The sequence below is a fragment of the Mus caroli genome, unplaced genomic scaffold (assembly GCF_978045245.1).
Source record: "Mus caroli unplaced genomic scaffold, Mus_caroli_1 scaffold_3, whole genome shotgun sequence".
In the NCBI taxonomy this organism is placed as follows: Eukaryota; Metazoa; Chordata; class Mammalia; order Rodentia; family Muridae; genus Mus; species Mus caroli.
This window is the reverse complement of record NW_028227258.1, coordinates 111143984-111159839: the sequence shown is the minus strand read 5'-3', so window position 1 is coordinate 111159839 and position 15856 is coordinate 111143984. Positions and strand designations below refer to the sequence as shown.

The 15856-nt window shown below is 42.8% G+C and overlaps 1 protein-coding gene across 10 annotated transcripts in view; it reads right to left on the bottom strand.

Annotated features, from left to right (window-relative positions):
- Nucleotides 1-2017: 2017 nt before the first annotated feature.
- The window catches only part of Elf2 (E74 like ETS transcription factor 2), an 83866-nt gene continuing 70027 nt past the window's right edge, over nt 2018-15856 (bottom strand). For 6 of the 10 annotated variants that reach the window (XM_029474865.2, XM_021157604.2, XM_085835904.1 and 3 more), the window contains 6 exons: nt 13806-13919; nt 11934-12107; nt 8067-8153; nt 6188-6380; nt 4196-4546; nt 2018-3767 (listed from right to left, as the gene is read on the bottom strand). In XM_029474865.2, coding sequence (XP_029330725.1) covers nt 3149-3767; nt 4196-4546; nt 6188-6380; nt 8067-8153; nt 11934-12107; nt 13806-13919 — 1538 coding nt within the window. In that variant the 3' untranslated portion in view covers nt 2018-3148. The remainder of the gene's footprint in view (nt 3768-4195; nt 4547-6187; nt 6381-8066; nt 8154-11933; nt 12108-13805; nt 13920-15856) is intronic. The other 4 variants (XM_029474869.2, XM_021157606.2, XM_021157612.3 and 1 more) reach the window with 1 other exon arrangement.

Sequence of the window (15856 nt, the reverse complement as noted above, 5' to 3'; positions counted from 1 at the left end):
TATTTAGACTGAGAATAAGCCAGAGGCATGTCATGGGAAGCCAAGTTAACTTTGGGAAGCAAAGCTAAGGCACAAGATTTGATGGGGGAGGCGAGGGTGAAGGTAAGCGGGTGGAGACACGGCTCATGGGTTAGGGCTGCTCCTGCAGAGGTCTCGGGTTTGTTTGGTTCCCAGCACCTACATAGCAGCTCCAAGTTTAACTCCAGTTCCGGGAGCGCCAACTCTCCTGGCCTCCATGGGCACCTCGTACACGTGGTACACAACATCTGCAGGCACATCAAAGTAAATTAGGTGCAGAAATGTCGTATGGAATGTTTGAGAAGCCTAGGTAAAGGTGCTTGTGACTGAGCCTCATGACAGGAGAGGAACTGACTTCTGAACCTTGTCCTTCATGCATGTACACGCTATATAACTTTGAAAACATTTTCAGAATTGTGTTTGTAAACGAGGCCACTGGTGGCCTTCAATGAGCACTGCAGGTCGGCTCCCCATTGAGGAAAAAAAGTGGCCTGGTAGAAAATACTGAATGACTGTTAACTACTGGGCCAGGGAAAGAGATGCTGATGGGTAGGAGGCACCTCGTCGTGAGACACACAAGGATGGTTGCTGAAGCGAGATCCTCTGTAGCAAAGGGTCCAGCCTGGGGTCTCTGAAGCTGTACACGGCCATCTGGTGAGAATGCTGAAAAGTCACCTAAGGAGTAAACACAGAGCGTTCATCACAGTGCAAAGGCCTGGAGAGGCTGGAAATGCATCAAGCCATGGTTTTGTGGCTTTTCTCCAAAAATGCTGGACACAAGATGGAAACACGTTATACTGACTTATCATTCAGAGGGCTGAAGTCCCAAAGCTGGAGTTACATTTGCAAATCTAGATTTTACACGTTTACCTGAAAACTTTTTCTGTTGCTTTTAGAAGAGAGTTCTAATCAGCTAACTGAATGCAGAAGAAAGTATCTGCTTAAAAGTTAGCCCCTTTAGCTGTTAACCAAAGTCTGTGTATGTTCTGTGTGGCTCAGGACGCAGAGAGAGCATGGACCTTTGAAAAGGAGTTTTAGGGACTTGACCAAAAGACAATACTCAATACCTGACAATACTCAATTTTGAAAGATGAAGTATGTAAGAGGTAAATTTTGAGGGTAACTCCAAAAGTAGTAATCAAATCAACCTAGTTTTTTAAAGTATCGTTAGCTAAGCTTATGGAATGAGACCTGGAGAGACGGTTTAGCAGTGGAGTGGTAACCGCACTTCCAGAAGAGCAGGTTCAAAACGCCAAGCGCAGCTCCCAACCATCTAGTGACCTGAGCTGCGGTGGACCTGACCCCTCTCCAGCCTCCTCAGGCACCAGTACACAAGTGTACACAGCCACGCAGACAAAACACCCATACACAGAATTTTTAAAATCAGGTTAGTTTTTTAAAAAAAGGCTAGAAAGGGTACTTTTATAAAAAAATCTTTGCTGCTATAAATAGCATGTTAAAGATACAAAGGCCAAAAAATATTCAATGGTTCATCTACATTTCTAAAAAGATAGACGTCTACCATGTACAGAAGGACCTAACTACAACTGTGTGACACTTAAGAAATTTGTGACTGTCTGGTCCTTCAGTCTTCACCTGTACAGTCACCTGTACAGGCCAGGCCACAGCTCTCTACCCATAAAAGGTGTGTCGGGAAACAAACTGAATAGAAGTGACTCAGTACCTGGGAGGTGCCAGGCCAGACAGGGCCTGCACACGCCACGCACGCCGCTAGCACCAGTGCTGAAAGTGTTTCACACGTATAGGTCCATTACGAGTGGCCAACGCTGTATTTCTTACGTGGTTATAGTTATAAAGGAAGTGGGAATGTGCAGAGAGTTGTCAAATATTTCTATAATGGGACAGAGACAAAACCAGAGTAGCATTTCTTCAGGTAGTCATTAAGAAAACACCAGACTTGTGTGGCATGACTGAAACGACAGCCTGGGCTGGCTTTTGAGCATTGTGAAAAATATCACCAGAGACCAAAACCACAAGATAAAGTTCACTTCTATATTTCAGAAAACCTACTTGAATACACTTTGAAACAAGAGTACAACAAAATAGAATATACTTCAAATGTTGAATATACAAACTATTATAGTTCAAATCTGAACACTGGTACTTCCCCTCTTAAATGTCAACTAAAAAAGAAAAAGAGAAAATTAGGGAGAAAAGGAAAAAGAGTGAGAAAGGAAACAAACACCAGGCACTGGAGCTACCTGGCAAGTTCATGCGGGCCTGAATGTCGAATGACCGAAGAACTGATACTGATGTGTCTGCAGACAGCAGGGCGACTTGAGCGACGCAGGTATGGTACAGTAAAGGGCCGGAGCCAACTGTTAATGTCCTCACAATTAAGAAACCGACAGACTTAAACTACCATAGAAAATGTTACATGGGAATTCTATAACAATACTGTGCTAGGTACAAGATTTTTAAAATTTTTCTTTTAATAAAAAAGCTTTACACAAACAAGCCATTAGCTTATTTCAAGAAAGGAAACCGAAAATTAGTCTAAGGCCTTTGTTTTAAAACAGCTTAAGCTATGATATATATATATATATTCAAAATCAAAAAATAAAACAAAACAAACAAACAAAAGCGCACTAGATCTTGCTATCCTCTGTGTGAAGCTTTTGGATCCACTCAGTTCACATTCTAGATACCTGTATTAGCAGAGTCTTCACATAGCACCAGTTAAGTGAGCACTGCCCAAGCACAGTGCTAATTGCTGGTATGCATATAAAATGCATCAAGAAATGCTCTTTGTAACAATGACGTCACCCATCCCAACCCCCCCACTGAAAACTATGTAACCTCTTACAGGTGTTAGTGTTCCAACTCTTAGTGTAACGTGATAGTGTAGTGAGCTGCTTGGTCCCTTTCAGTCTTTTCTTATTGAGGGTTCAGTTGTTCTTACTTAAGAGGCAGTTTTCTGTCAGCATCTCAATGTGTAGTTCACTTCCCACTGAAACATGGGATAGGTCATTTACTTCCAGTACTTCTGATTGCTTTCTTCTATGCACAGTTGTGTGAAAATCCTCCTCTGGCTTTCTTGATGACTTCCTTGCAAACGTCTGTCAGGACAACCCTGACAGTCTGCAGTGCCCGCCCGGAGCGTGCTTATTTATTTCTCACACGTCACTAGCCCTTCGGTTTTCATAGTCACAGGAAGGGCGATAGCAGACGGCGCACTGACGACCACTACGTGGGTTACTGTCTTATTGCCATCTGCCCCCTTCTCTTCTACCAGCTGCAAAGTTTTCACATCGTGTTCCTGCTTTTTGGCTTCTGATTTACCCTCGGGCCCTTTTATGACCGCACTGATAACTCGAGGAGGAGTCTGGCCAGAAGCCTGCTGAGCAGGCACAGATAGTCTCATTACAGGTGTACCGTGGGCTATTGAAACAGGGGTAAGCGCCCTCACAGCCAGTGGGGTTCCAACAATGTTAATGCTTCCTGATCCCGTCAGGTTTGACTTTGCCTGCAGTTGACATTGTGCGAGCTGGGTGGCAGGGATGGTGATAATCTTGGCAGGCTGCATGGTGATTCTGTCTCCATTTTCAGTGGAGGCTGGCATCACAGTCGGGACTGTCTGGATGACCACTTTTGGAGAGCTGGCCGTAGCTGGACTAGTGCTGGTTATTAACGGCGTGCCTGCATTGACTGACTGAACTGCCACAGTTGAAATCTTTTGGCCCAGTGATGTCATTACCACAGGGACTTGCATTGCCACACGAACTGTCCTGGTAGATTAAAAACAAGCTGGTTATATTCAACACTAAATGGGAAAATGAGTCTCAAGTTAAATACAAACCCAAATGCCTAGAATCAGCATTCCCAACTTTTACAGTTAGTGATGGCCCTAGGGTCTCCTGCACACTGTGTTTACCACTGAGCTACGTCACCAGCTTTTTGGGGCAAGGTCTTGCTAACTTACCCTTAGGTTAGAACTCATACTCTGTAGCACAGGCAGGCCTTGAACTTACGATTCTCCTTCCTCAACCTCCACAGTCCTTAGGACTCGAGGTGTGTTCCACTATATATAGCTAAAAGTATACTTAAAGACCAGCACTTTAGAAGTGTCCCTGTAGTGCTGGCCGACAGAGTCAACATTTGTTCCAAGGAGCATTCAAACACAAACCCTCTGCTACAGCTCTTCCGTCTCCCTCACCTTGGAGCTGCTGCTGCTGACACGGGTGCAGTGGTAGTAGGCGACCTGGAGGAACCATCATGAGTAGGGGAGGTGATGTTCACAACTCTAGCCACACCCTTCTCTGCTCTGGAGCAGTTCAGGGGAGATGAGTTTTTCCCACCTCGGACGGCAGTTGCTGCCTTCAGGAGACTTTCTGCAGATAGTGACACTCGTTCTAAAGACTTGTCATCAGCAGCTGCTGCCAAGTCTTCAGGGCAGGTCTCACTCTTATCATCATCAATGACCACTATGTTTTTGGGCATGTCCTTGAACTGATATACAAGCCTCTGTCCTTCAACCTTTGCGAGAATTCCCCTTTGGTAGTAATATCTGCAAGGGAAAAAAATGACTCAATTAATCAAATGTACTATCACATCTTACCCAATAAAACCACACGTGCATGTGACAGAAACATTTACTTATTCCTGTATATTAGGGCTCCTTCCACTTGGCCTACACCTAAGATTACAGATTTGGTGACAATGAAGTTGGTGTGTCACACCACAGGACCCTGTGATGGTTGACATTGACTGCTGATTTGACAAGATCTAGAAGCACATTAGGGTTGACTAGATTCAGTTGAGGTGGGAAGAACCAAGCTATCTGTGGGCAGCACTCTTCTCAGAATCTCAAACCAAATTAAAAGGAAGGGCAAGCTAAGTAGCAGCGTTCACCGCTGTTGTCGGGCTGGGAATGAGGCAAGTCCTACCATGTGCCCTTCCCTAAGTTGCCTCTGTCACATCAGTAAGAAGTAGCTAATATAGCTGTGACCTTGATGTGTCCAAAACAGTTGTAGCACCAACAACTGAACCTAGACTCCCTATTAGGGGAAGTGCTTTATCTCCAGCACCCCAGGGTCCCTTCTTTTTTTTTTTTGGTTTTTCGAGACAGAGTTTCTCTGTGTAGCTCTGGCTGTCCTGGAACTCACTCTGTAGACCAGGCTGGCCTCGAACTCAGAAATCCACCTGCCTCTGCCTCCCAAGTGCTAGGATTAAAGGCGTGCGCCACCACCGTTTGGCCCCAGGGTCCCTTCTCTTACAGACCAGGCTAGCTTCCAACTATAGACTGACCCTCCTCCCTCCACCTCCCAAGTGATGAGATCACAGTACAGTCCACCATGGGCAGACACCTTGTTCTCTCCCTTAAGAAAAGCTTAACGTAGACAGACTACTTTATTGGTAATAGAAGCAACTCTAATTTGTTACAAAAACAACCTGACTTTATCTGGAACAACCTGACTTTACCTGGAATAATCATGGAACATGTGAATACTGACTAGTAGCTCATGCCTGAAATACCGGCATTGGGAAGCTGGGAGAATAGATGCAAGTTCAAAGCCAGCTTGTTTACACAAGCTCCAAGCCAGCCTGGGCTACATAGCAAAAACTGCCTCAAATAAACAAATACTATCATGTGGACATTGGTGATTTAATAGATTTCTCGCTCTGATCAATATCAACAAAATTTTTTTCATCTTCAAGATAAAGTCATTCACATCATTTGCAGGGACTAAAAGTCAATTAGCTCTGGAAAGTGTGTTCTTACAGATCTCACTGTAGCTCAGGCTGGCTTCAACCTCACTCTGTAAAAGAGGATGACTTTGAACTCATCCTCCTAACTTCAATTTTCACGAGTACAACTGACTCCAAGGCACGGGCACTGTACCCAGTCTGGGTGTAACTTTTCCAAGGCCTACAAGGTAAACAACTTCTATTCTGTAACAGGTGTAAATGCAGAGTCACTTCCTATAAATAAGGAAGTCCCAATGTTAAAATACTAGGCATATAGACCAAACTTCTCTTTCCCCATCTATTTCCAAGTTTTAAAAATTCTTCTAGATTATTTCAAAGTTTTCAGTTATATCACGGGATTTGTCTTTTAGCTTTTCTTTAAGCAAAACTTTAACAACTAGCAGACACTCTAAAGAGACAGGTCGGTTCTGCTTAAGAACCACCCTGTGTTCGTTCTCACCTCAACGCTCGCCCCATGGTTTCATAGTTCATATCTGGTTTGTTCTTATGCTTCCCCCAGAGCTTCGAGACAGCCTTTGAGTCCACAAGTTTGAATATGCCCTTTTCTCTCTGAGTCCATTTAATATACCTGGGACAAGTATTTTTATCTTGAAGCAGATCTAAAAGAAACTCCCACAGATAGGTTGTGTTTCCTTTAAAAACAAAGCAAAAACAATGGCAGGCATTAACTTAAAATCCACTAACATGATTAAATGCAAATAAAATATCCTCATTTACAACTATATATTTGCTACTTCTTTTTGAGACAGGTCTGACTGTGCAGCCTTTCCAGGTCTGAAACTTGCTATGTAGATCAGGCTGGCCTCAAATTCAAGCGATCCCTGCCTCCTGAGAGCTGAATTAAAAGTGTGAGCCATGCCCAGTTCTTAAGATGTAAGGCCCTAGATTCTATGCTGTCATGAGTCCTGGACCCAGGTTTCAGGTTCGGTCATGGCGGTGACACAGTGCTAGACAATGTATATTCTAGGTATCTACAAAACAGGCACTCCTACTGGCTGTGTTCCATCCTTTATCCTCTCAATCTGCACTGAAAGACAAAACCTAACACAGTAGAAATGTAAAATGACCAAGGGCAGAAGAGGAAATCAAGGTCTGAAACCAGTTCCATTCCAAATTCATAAGAAAAGAACAGTGAAATTAGAGTTTGTCCTTTTTTCCTTTCAGATATAACTAATACCAAAATTCACTGTGGAATCACTACACAGTTATCAGTAGATTTACACAATAAACATTAAAAATAGGACAAATTTAAACATATCAATAACAAGTTTAAGATTATCAGTTTGAAAACATTTACCTATTAAATAGTGATAATTTGTTTATGGGATCATCAGACACATATGCCTAGTATTACTGGAAATCATCAAACACAACAAATTAGAAAGCATAGGGGCTGGAAAGATGGTTGAGTGATTAAAAACATTGACTGCTTTTAGCAGAGGACCTGGGTTTAATTCTTAGCACTCATAACTGCTTGTAATTCCAGTGTCAGATCTTTAAAAGAAAAGAAAGAAAACAAACAAAAACAGACAAACACACCAAAAAAAATTTAAAAACTCAGCCAGGTGGTGGTTGCCTTTGATTCCAGCATTCGGGAGGCAGAGGGAGATGGAACTCTGAGTTCGAGACCAGCCTGGTCTACAGAGTGAGTTCCATCCAGGGCAGCCAGGGCTACACAGAGAAACCCTGTCTCGAGAATCAGAAAATATGTAGTAGAAGGCCAGAGTAGCTTAAATAACAGTGCCTGTTGCCAAGACTGACACTGAACGCAATCCTAACAGTTCAGAGATACTGGCTCTCAGAGCCTGACTTCCACTCCCACACAGATAGACGGATGAGTGTAGCCTCTTCTGTGTGAGGATGAGTGTCACATACACCTGTCCTCTAACACATGGTCCCAAAACAAAGGTTTGCACTGCCCTGTGGACATTACCAAATACAATGGCTATCCCATCTCTTTGAGGCATAGCTATTTTGCTAAAAGCTCCCCATAATGTTGGTCCATCCCTAATTGAGAAATACTAAGAAATGGTATTCCCATATGTACATCTACTAGAAATAATCCTGCAAAAATGTCACCTAAAAAATTTTTTAAAAGCTTACTCTCATCTCTAACCCTCCTTCTCTCTCGCCCTTCCCCCCTCTCTCCACGTAGCCATGGCCGGCCTCTCTCCCTCTTTCTACCTTCTCTCTTTCCCCCACCTTTCTACAATAAAGCTCTAAAACCTTTAAAAAAATTGTTTTTAAAAATAAAATAAAATAAAATAAAATAAAATAAAAGGGGTATTTTATTTCCAAAATGACCATGCACAAATTACCTTTGCCTTCTCTGGCTTTCTTCTTGATTCCTAACTCAGGGGAGCCATTGGAAACTGGTGACTGCTGGGCCTTTGGTTTACGGCCAACTGAAAAAATAAGATAAAGAAATCATGAACTGAAAACAGAAATAAGCAGACTCTCTAAAAAGGCATTCCTCACTAAACTAGATACTAATGTGCAGACTGAAATCCTCAGTGCCAAGGAGGTGTGGTGGTACAAACCCACGGAAAGCTAGGAAGAAGACTGAAATCAGCATGGGCCACAGAGTGAGTTTAAGGGACAGACTCCTCAGCATGGTGGGAGGTGTGGCTCAGTGGCAGGGTGAAGCGCATTCCCTCACTCAGGACTAAGAATAGATGAGAGCTGCTTGTAAAAGGAGCTGTAAACACTTCTGTAATTTTAAATAAACTGGTAAGTAGAAATGACTACTGTACAAAACAAGTCAGGAACTTCCAACTTTTCTTTATGGTCAAGGACAGCATCAATCCTCAATTTTGGACTGATGTCCTGGAGCTCACAATATAGACCAGGCTGGCCTTGCACTCAAGAGATCCCCCTGCCTCTGCCTCCCAAGAACTGGGAATAAAGGTGTGAGCCACCATCCGATGCTGTTAGAAGAACTTCCTACAAGCCTAGACAAGGAAGTTTGCTCATGTTCTCCCTCTCCTCCTCAGTCAGCAACAATCTCACGTACGTGCTGCAGAGGCTCTGATCATCTGAGGCCTCTTTGAGCTCAAATGAACACAAATATTAAATACTCGCTCACACTGGGAGCCAGAGAGTTCACTAGAATTTTAAGCAAATGTTGAAATTTCCTTGTCAACTTGCAGATACACTGTGAAGTTTTAAAAAAGAAAATAAAACAACACACTCTCCAAGTGATTATGTCTAATAAATGCTTTGGTAACTCGAGTTTGTCCCTGCTTCTCCCATGAGGCAGACAGATTAGCAAGGGGGAGTGTGAAATGCATCCCACCGCTCCTCAGTACAAACAAGGTCTGGGGGTTGGCGAGACGGACGGCTCAGCTGCCTGTGCAGTTTCCCTGGGTCCTCTGTACGCACCACAGCACACACGTCCACAGTAAAGCCATAAAGACGGACCCTGCGCTTCACACGTACAGTCACAAACCACACGGATAATGGTATTCTGACGCTGCCTCCCAAGCAGTGGTAACCACAGAACCATGTGGGTTTGTAATGTTTTACTAGTAATGGGTTTTATTACCACGCTCTCAGACATACAGCATGCTTCCGTCATAGACACTGCTCCACACGACTCTTTGTGGCCTCTTTCCAAGCCAGGCCCCTTTTCTTTCCCTGAACTGCCTCCCCTTCTACTTCCATGGTCCAGCCTGGCCTAGAATTAATTATCTTCCTGCCTCAACCACCTGAGTATTGATACCACAACCATGTCACCTTACCCATCTATAACATTTTGTTTTCTTCAATCCTGGCTCCCTAAGAGAAAACATGCTGTTTGTTTTTCTAAGTCTAGTTTATTTTGCTTGGCTCCACCCATTCTCCTGCAAACATGATTCACTTTTCGCGGCTAAACATCTGGTGTGTGTGCACACATCTCATGTGCACACATACGTATATGCACACAGACACAGATCACATTTTATTTTTCCATTCATCTCCGATAGATACCTAGACTGATTCCCTGACTGAACACACACGGAACACGCTGACTTAGATCCCTTTATGGATATGACAGGTATGGCTGGACCGCACCACTAGCTCTATCTGTAGCTTGTTGAAAGCCCTGTGATTTACATTCTACCAATAATATAGGAGTGTGTCACTCCCTACCCCACAAGGGCCATTCTCAGAAGTACTTGCTACGCTGTTTTCTGTTTGTTCAGTTGGTGGGTGTGCTGTGTTTAATTACACTCTGTGTGTGTGTGTGTGTGTGTGTGTGTATGTGTGTGTGCGCCCCAACAGTGTTACACATACATACATGTGCACACAGAATAATTTGTAGGAATTGGTCCCTCCCCCGCCCCCGTGAACCTGCACTGAACTCGGGTTGTGAAGCTTGCTGTCACTGTCAGCCTCCTTTGTGCTAGGCTCACAGGCACGAGCACCGTGCCCTCTGTGTTCCTGAGGGTATCCACTGACACAGTGAAGGGGAACAGCCATGTGTCTTCACCTGCATTTCTTGACAGCTGACAATGGTGAAATGACTCACATGTATAGATTGGCCATTTGGACTCTCGAGCCATGTCTGCTCAGGTCATTTGCCTATCGGTGAGTGATTGTATTTTTGTTTTAATTATATTTGTTCCTTGAGCCAAAGGTTTTTAGTGGGAACTGAGAAGAGCGTGCCGTGTTTTAAGACATATTTAACCTCTGTGACCTCTGTATGAGCTGTAATGGAGAAAATGCACTGAGCTGAGGGAGCGCTGTGGCTACACTTCCCACCATGACCGATCTTCTCCCTCTGTAGCTGAGAGACAAGCAAACCCTTCCTTCTGCAAGGAGCTCTGGTCACGGGGTTCATCACAGCAATAGAAAGCAACGAAACAAGATTTTAACTAAGGCTTTCCTTTCTTTCCGATTTTACTCTTGATCTCACTAGGAAAGGATGTGTGCATGGTGCCGTGGAGGAGATGTGCTGGCCCACACACTTTACCACGGAGATAAGATTTAGTGAGTGGGAATTCTCTTTACCCACTGCTATGTTTATACTGGCAATCTTAAATGTTTGTGTAATGTGCACAGGTGTTTTTTTTTTTGTCTGCATGTATATCTCTGTACCACTTTGCAAGTCTGGTGCCCAGAAGAGGGCATCAGACCCCATGAAATTGGAGTTAAAGGCAGCTGTGCTTTGGATCCCTAGAGCTGTATTTGCAGAGAGCTGTGAACAGTCATGTGGGTGCTGGGAATAGAATCTGAAGACCAACCAGTGCTCTGAACTTCTGGGCCCCCTCTCCAATCCTCACCCTTGGTCTTTTAAACATCAGGACTTTAATCCTGGCACTGGGGAGGCAGAGGCAGTTAGATCTCTATGGGAAGTCACAGGAAGGGAAAGGGAAAGGGAGAAGAAAGAGAAGAAAACAGAAAGCAGTCTGAGAAGGAGGTGGTAGCAAAGAGAAGAGGAGGGAGGGGAGGAAGGGAGGACCCATGGCCCAGGGCAAGGTTGGGGAAAGAGGAAATAACAAGGAAGAAAGCATTTGGCTTAAGAAAAGGGTTTGTAGTCTTTGTGATCCTCCAACTTCATCTTCTTCAACAACCCACCCACCTTGCATGATCCAGGGCAGGGCAAGCCTATGCCCAGGAGTAGTTGGCTAATACAAAACAGACCCCATAGTTTTTTGTGACCTTATTACCCCGTTTTTTGGTTTTGTTTTGTTTTGGTCCTCCTGGTTTTTTGTTTGCTTTGATTGTCAGGTTTTGGAAAGACAATGAAGTTGGGTTAGTAGAGAGGCAAGGAGGATCTAGGAGGAGTTGCTTGGTTTTTTAAAATATTATCCACAAAAGGAAGAAAACATAAGACCAAGAATGTTACTTGGTGTGTGTGTGTGTGTGTGTGTGTGTGTGTGTGTGTGTGTGTGTGTGTGTGTTTTAATAGGCGATTACAGTGGCAAATGTTTGCATTCATCTCAATACTGTTGAGGCCAAGGCAGGAGAATGACCAATTCAAAGACAGCCTGAGCTATATATAGACCAGACCTTACCCCCAAAATAATTTAAAAATAAAAAAGCACCAGAGGCAGGCAGGTCTCAGAGGCCAGCCTGGTCTACAGAGTGAGCTCCAGGACAGCCAAGGCCACACAGAGAAACCCTGTCTCGAAAACCAAAACCAAACCAACCAACAAAAAGGCAAGATGGGAAAGATGCATCACAAGTGACACACACTCAACCTTTTTTCTTTTTCATTGGTTCGTGGCTGTCTGGTGAAGTAGGGATAGGCGAGGCATCCATCGGCTCGGACTCTTCTGTGGACACCTCCACTACAGTCTCTGTGATGACATCCGGCCTCATCGCAGCATGGATAAACTCTGGAGTTGATATACAAGGAGGGACAAACACTTCCACTATAAAAAAAAGTTGAAAAATTAAAATTTCCTACCCCTATTATAGTTTCCTATGTGGATAGTTCAATATTAGAAGAGGTTGGGTTTACAAAAGAATTATTCAAAGCAAGAAAGGTAAGACCTTGTGCCTGAAGAAATCAAGTCACTGAATATCCCACCTATTTATAATACAAAGGTAAATAACATTAGGACAGCCATGTTGACAGCCAACCTCCTTTTCATACTTTTAGGTAGTTAAAGAAAAATGTTATGTGTGTGCACATTTTCGGCTGGCATGTACTGTGTGCCTAGTGCCTGCAAAGGCCAGAGAGGGCATCGGATCCTCTAGAACTGGAGCCACCATGTGGGTGGGTGCTGAGAACCAAACCTAGGTCCTCCACGAGAGCATGCAGTGCTCTCAACCCCTCAACTATCTCTCCAACTCCCTTTAAACTTTTAGTTAATCATAGCAACATTTTACATATTTTCACAGGAAAAATGTGAAAAGAATGGTCTTTTAGTAATTACTTTTGTTGCATACATTTGCCATTATTCATTAACTGAGGAATACAAGGACATGATATAAAATTTTAAAAATTTATAAATATATGTTCAATACAAAGTACATAGTTATATTTCATTTTAAAATACGAAAAGGGAAAATAACTTAAGTTTAGGCCATCACTAAAACAGTACATTCAGCTTGTCATCTGGTATTCTATTACATACAATAATGTTGCTTCAATTTCTATCACATATGCATGAATAATAAAAATACCACACCTTGAAGAATGCATTGGATTCCTAATCCAATTAAAAAGATGGCTGCAGGGCTGGGAAGATAGCTCAGTGTTTAAGAGCACTGGCTGCCCTTCCAGGACTGGGATACAACTCCCAGCATCCACATGGCAGCTCACAACCATCTGTAACTCCCGTCCCAGAGGATCCGATCCTTTTCTGGCACCCATGGGTATCAGGCATGCACACGGGACACAGACATGTAGGCAGGCAAAGACCTATACACATAAAATAACCTTTTAAAGATGGCTACTCTTAGCAACTTACACTACATTTCTGCACAATGAATTAAAATTAGGACAAAATCAAATTAGTACACACCACTATTAAAATCAGCCTGCCCCCAAAAAATGAATGAATAAATAAATAAATTATAAAAGCAATCTTATCTCACAAGCTAAAAGGAATATAAAATAAATTAATAAACTCCTTTTCCTCTCTACCATGGCCAGTTCCATGTAATTACTGCCTGTTTAATCAGAGTAAAGGACTGAAAAGTTTATCGGAAGCAAAGGACCCAACTTGTCCAACTCTAAAGGACTACAACTACCTACAATTTAACCAGAATCAAGAAAACAAACATGGAACATCAATACAGTACTTTTTAGACTTCAGAACCTCCGTATCAGTTCCTGGTATCAGGTGTGCATGTCTAGACCTTTAAGAACTCTAGAAATAACTCCTGTGCATTCACAGCTTACTACTCTATTCTCATTTTCTTTAATAGAACTTTCTCTCTGTGTAGCCCTAGCCGTCCTGGAACTCACTCTGTAGACCAGGCTGGCCTCAAACTCAGAAATCTGCCTGCCTCTGCCTCCCCAGTGCTGGGATTTAAAGGTGTGCACTACGCCCAGTTAACTTCTTCATTCTAATAGGAAACAATGTGACCCAACAATAGGAAAAAATGGGTAGCTCACATACCAGGACTTCTTGAATCCCTCAAGCAGGTAGGAGATTCCATATGAAGCAGGGCTTCAGCAGCTTCAATGGTCTTATCCGTACAGTGAGCATTACTGCTGTGAACTGATGCTTCCACTGTGAAAAAAAGCAAAGTTCTTAATTAAAAAATTAAAACACTAGCAATTTAAAATATATTACTGAATATGTATGAATATGTCCATGTGAACAATTCTACATAAGCCATTGACTATTTGTTAACTACTTAGTAAAATAATAATAATAAAATTAATGTCTATGTTCTGTAAAGTGAATACTGATTTTAAAAGCAACCAATAAGCCAGGACTAAGCCACACGCTTTTCATCCCAGTCCTTGCAAGGTTAAGGCAGGGAGTGGAATTGGAAGCTATTCTGGGGTTTATAGGCAGATCCTATCTCAAATCCAAAACCCCAACAAAGCTGACAAGAAGTTAGTAAGGAGTTCCCAGATCTTTTTAAAAAGGAAGACAAACAAACAAAAAAAAGAACCTTGAATTATGAAACCTGCATCCATTTTAGACCAAAATTTAAAAACTTAGGGACTCATCCACAAGGTTTAGGGAACAGGAAGAGAGGTTGGGTGAAGAACAATATAGGACAATTATGTAATCTTATGCATCGTCACTAAGAACAATGTAATAGCCAACAGAAATCAGGAAGAAACTTTTTTCTAACTAGCCTAAGGCATGACTTCAATTTCTATAGTCTCCTGTGAGTGGACAACCTCCAGACAAGGGCTATTAGTTTTACTGTCACAGCACTCACAAGTTTCCTTATAGTAAGCTTATTCTTTTCTGAGACTCAGTTCGCTAGGTTTCACACAAGTACGTATGTGGGTGGGTGGGTGGGTGGGTGCATGAAAAGCTGGGTGGTTTGTATTTCTTTTATGCTTTGCTATCAAATGACTTGTGAAAGAGTCAAGTACACAAACACAGGTTTGCACTCTCAGATCTAGCAGCTTGGGTTCTTAGTCTGCCACTAAGGCAATCCACTTACTCTCTTCTGCCTCAGTTTCCACTCCCAGAGCAGGGTATTTCCAAAGAAGCTGTGAAAATCACATACAGTTCCTGACATGAAGTGGAATTCAGTGTGATGACTGCTTGCTGTAATCCTGTAAACGTGTAAGCCCCTTTAGTTAAGGAAGCTATCTTAACCCAACTGTGGACTCACAACTGCCTTGGTTTAGTTTTGAGATGCTGGGGATCAACCCAACACCTCCCATTACTGAGCAAGTGTTCCACCTCTAAGCTAGCTAGCCACACACACACACACACACACACAGAGAGAGAGAGACAGAGAGAGACAGAGAAAGGCAAATATGCATTTCTTTTTCGGGTCAAACTAAGGACAATCCCATGACCTTAATAGGAGACACGTCAAGAATTCATTATCTTGGCTGTGCATTTATTTCACACTCTGACTTAATTATACTGATTAATCTCTATGGTTAGAAGTTCTGAAACATAAATACTAGATTTTAATTTGACTGACTTTTCTCACCATGTTCCCCTTAAGGAGCTTGTTGTGAATGTTCATAAAATTTCATAAAACCATGACAAATCCACAAGTACAGACATGAATCTTCTGGCCTGTCTTGGGAATTTTTAATTTTAAAGAGAAAAACTGTTACAGCCTCCAAATTCACCAAATGCTAAACCTCGGCCTTAGAAACGAAGTCATTTGGGGAGCATTTGTTTTAAACCTTCAGCCTGTTCTAGCACCTGTTACACACCGTCCACACTCCCAAGCAAGGTACTCCGTCTCTCCAGTTGCTCTTTCCATTTATGGAAATCTGCTCAAAGCTAACTGGATCCGGAGAGGCAGCCAAACCTCTAAGTAAATCTATCTTTAGGTGACCCTGCTTACTCTTATCTGCAGCTTCAGAGAGGCAAAGGATTCACTCAGCCCTGCTAGTTCAACTTTAAAAAACTTAGTATTAAGTGTAAAAGACACCACCATGCTTGTGACTGTTTTTCACAGGGGCCTCTATAAGACTTGAGTACACTAACAAACCCCAGAAAGCAAGTTCTCAGGT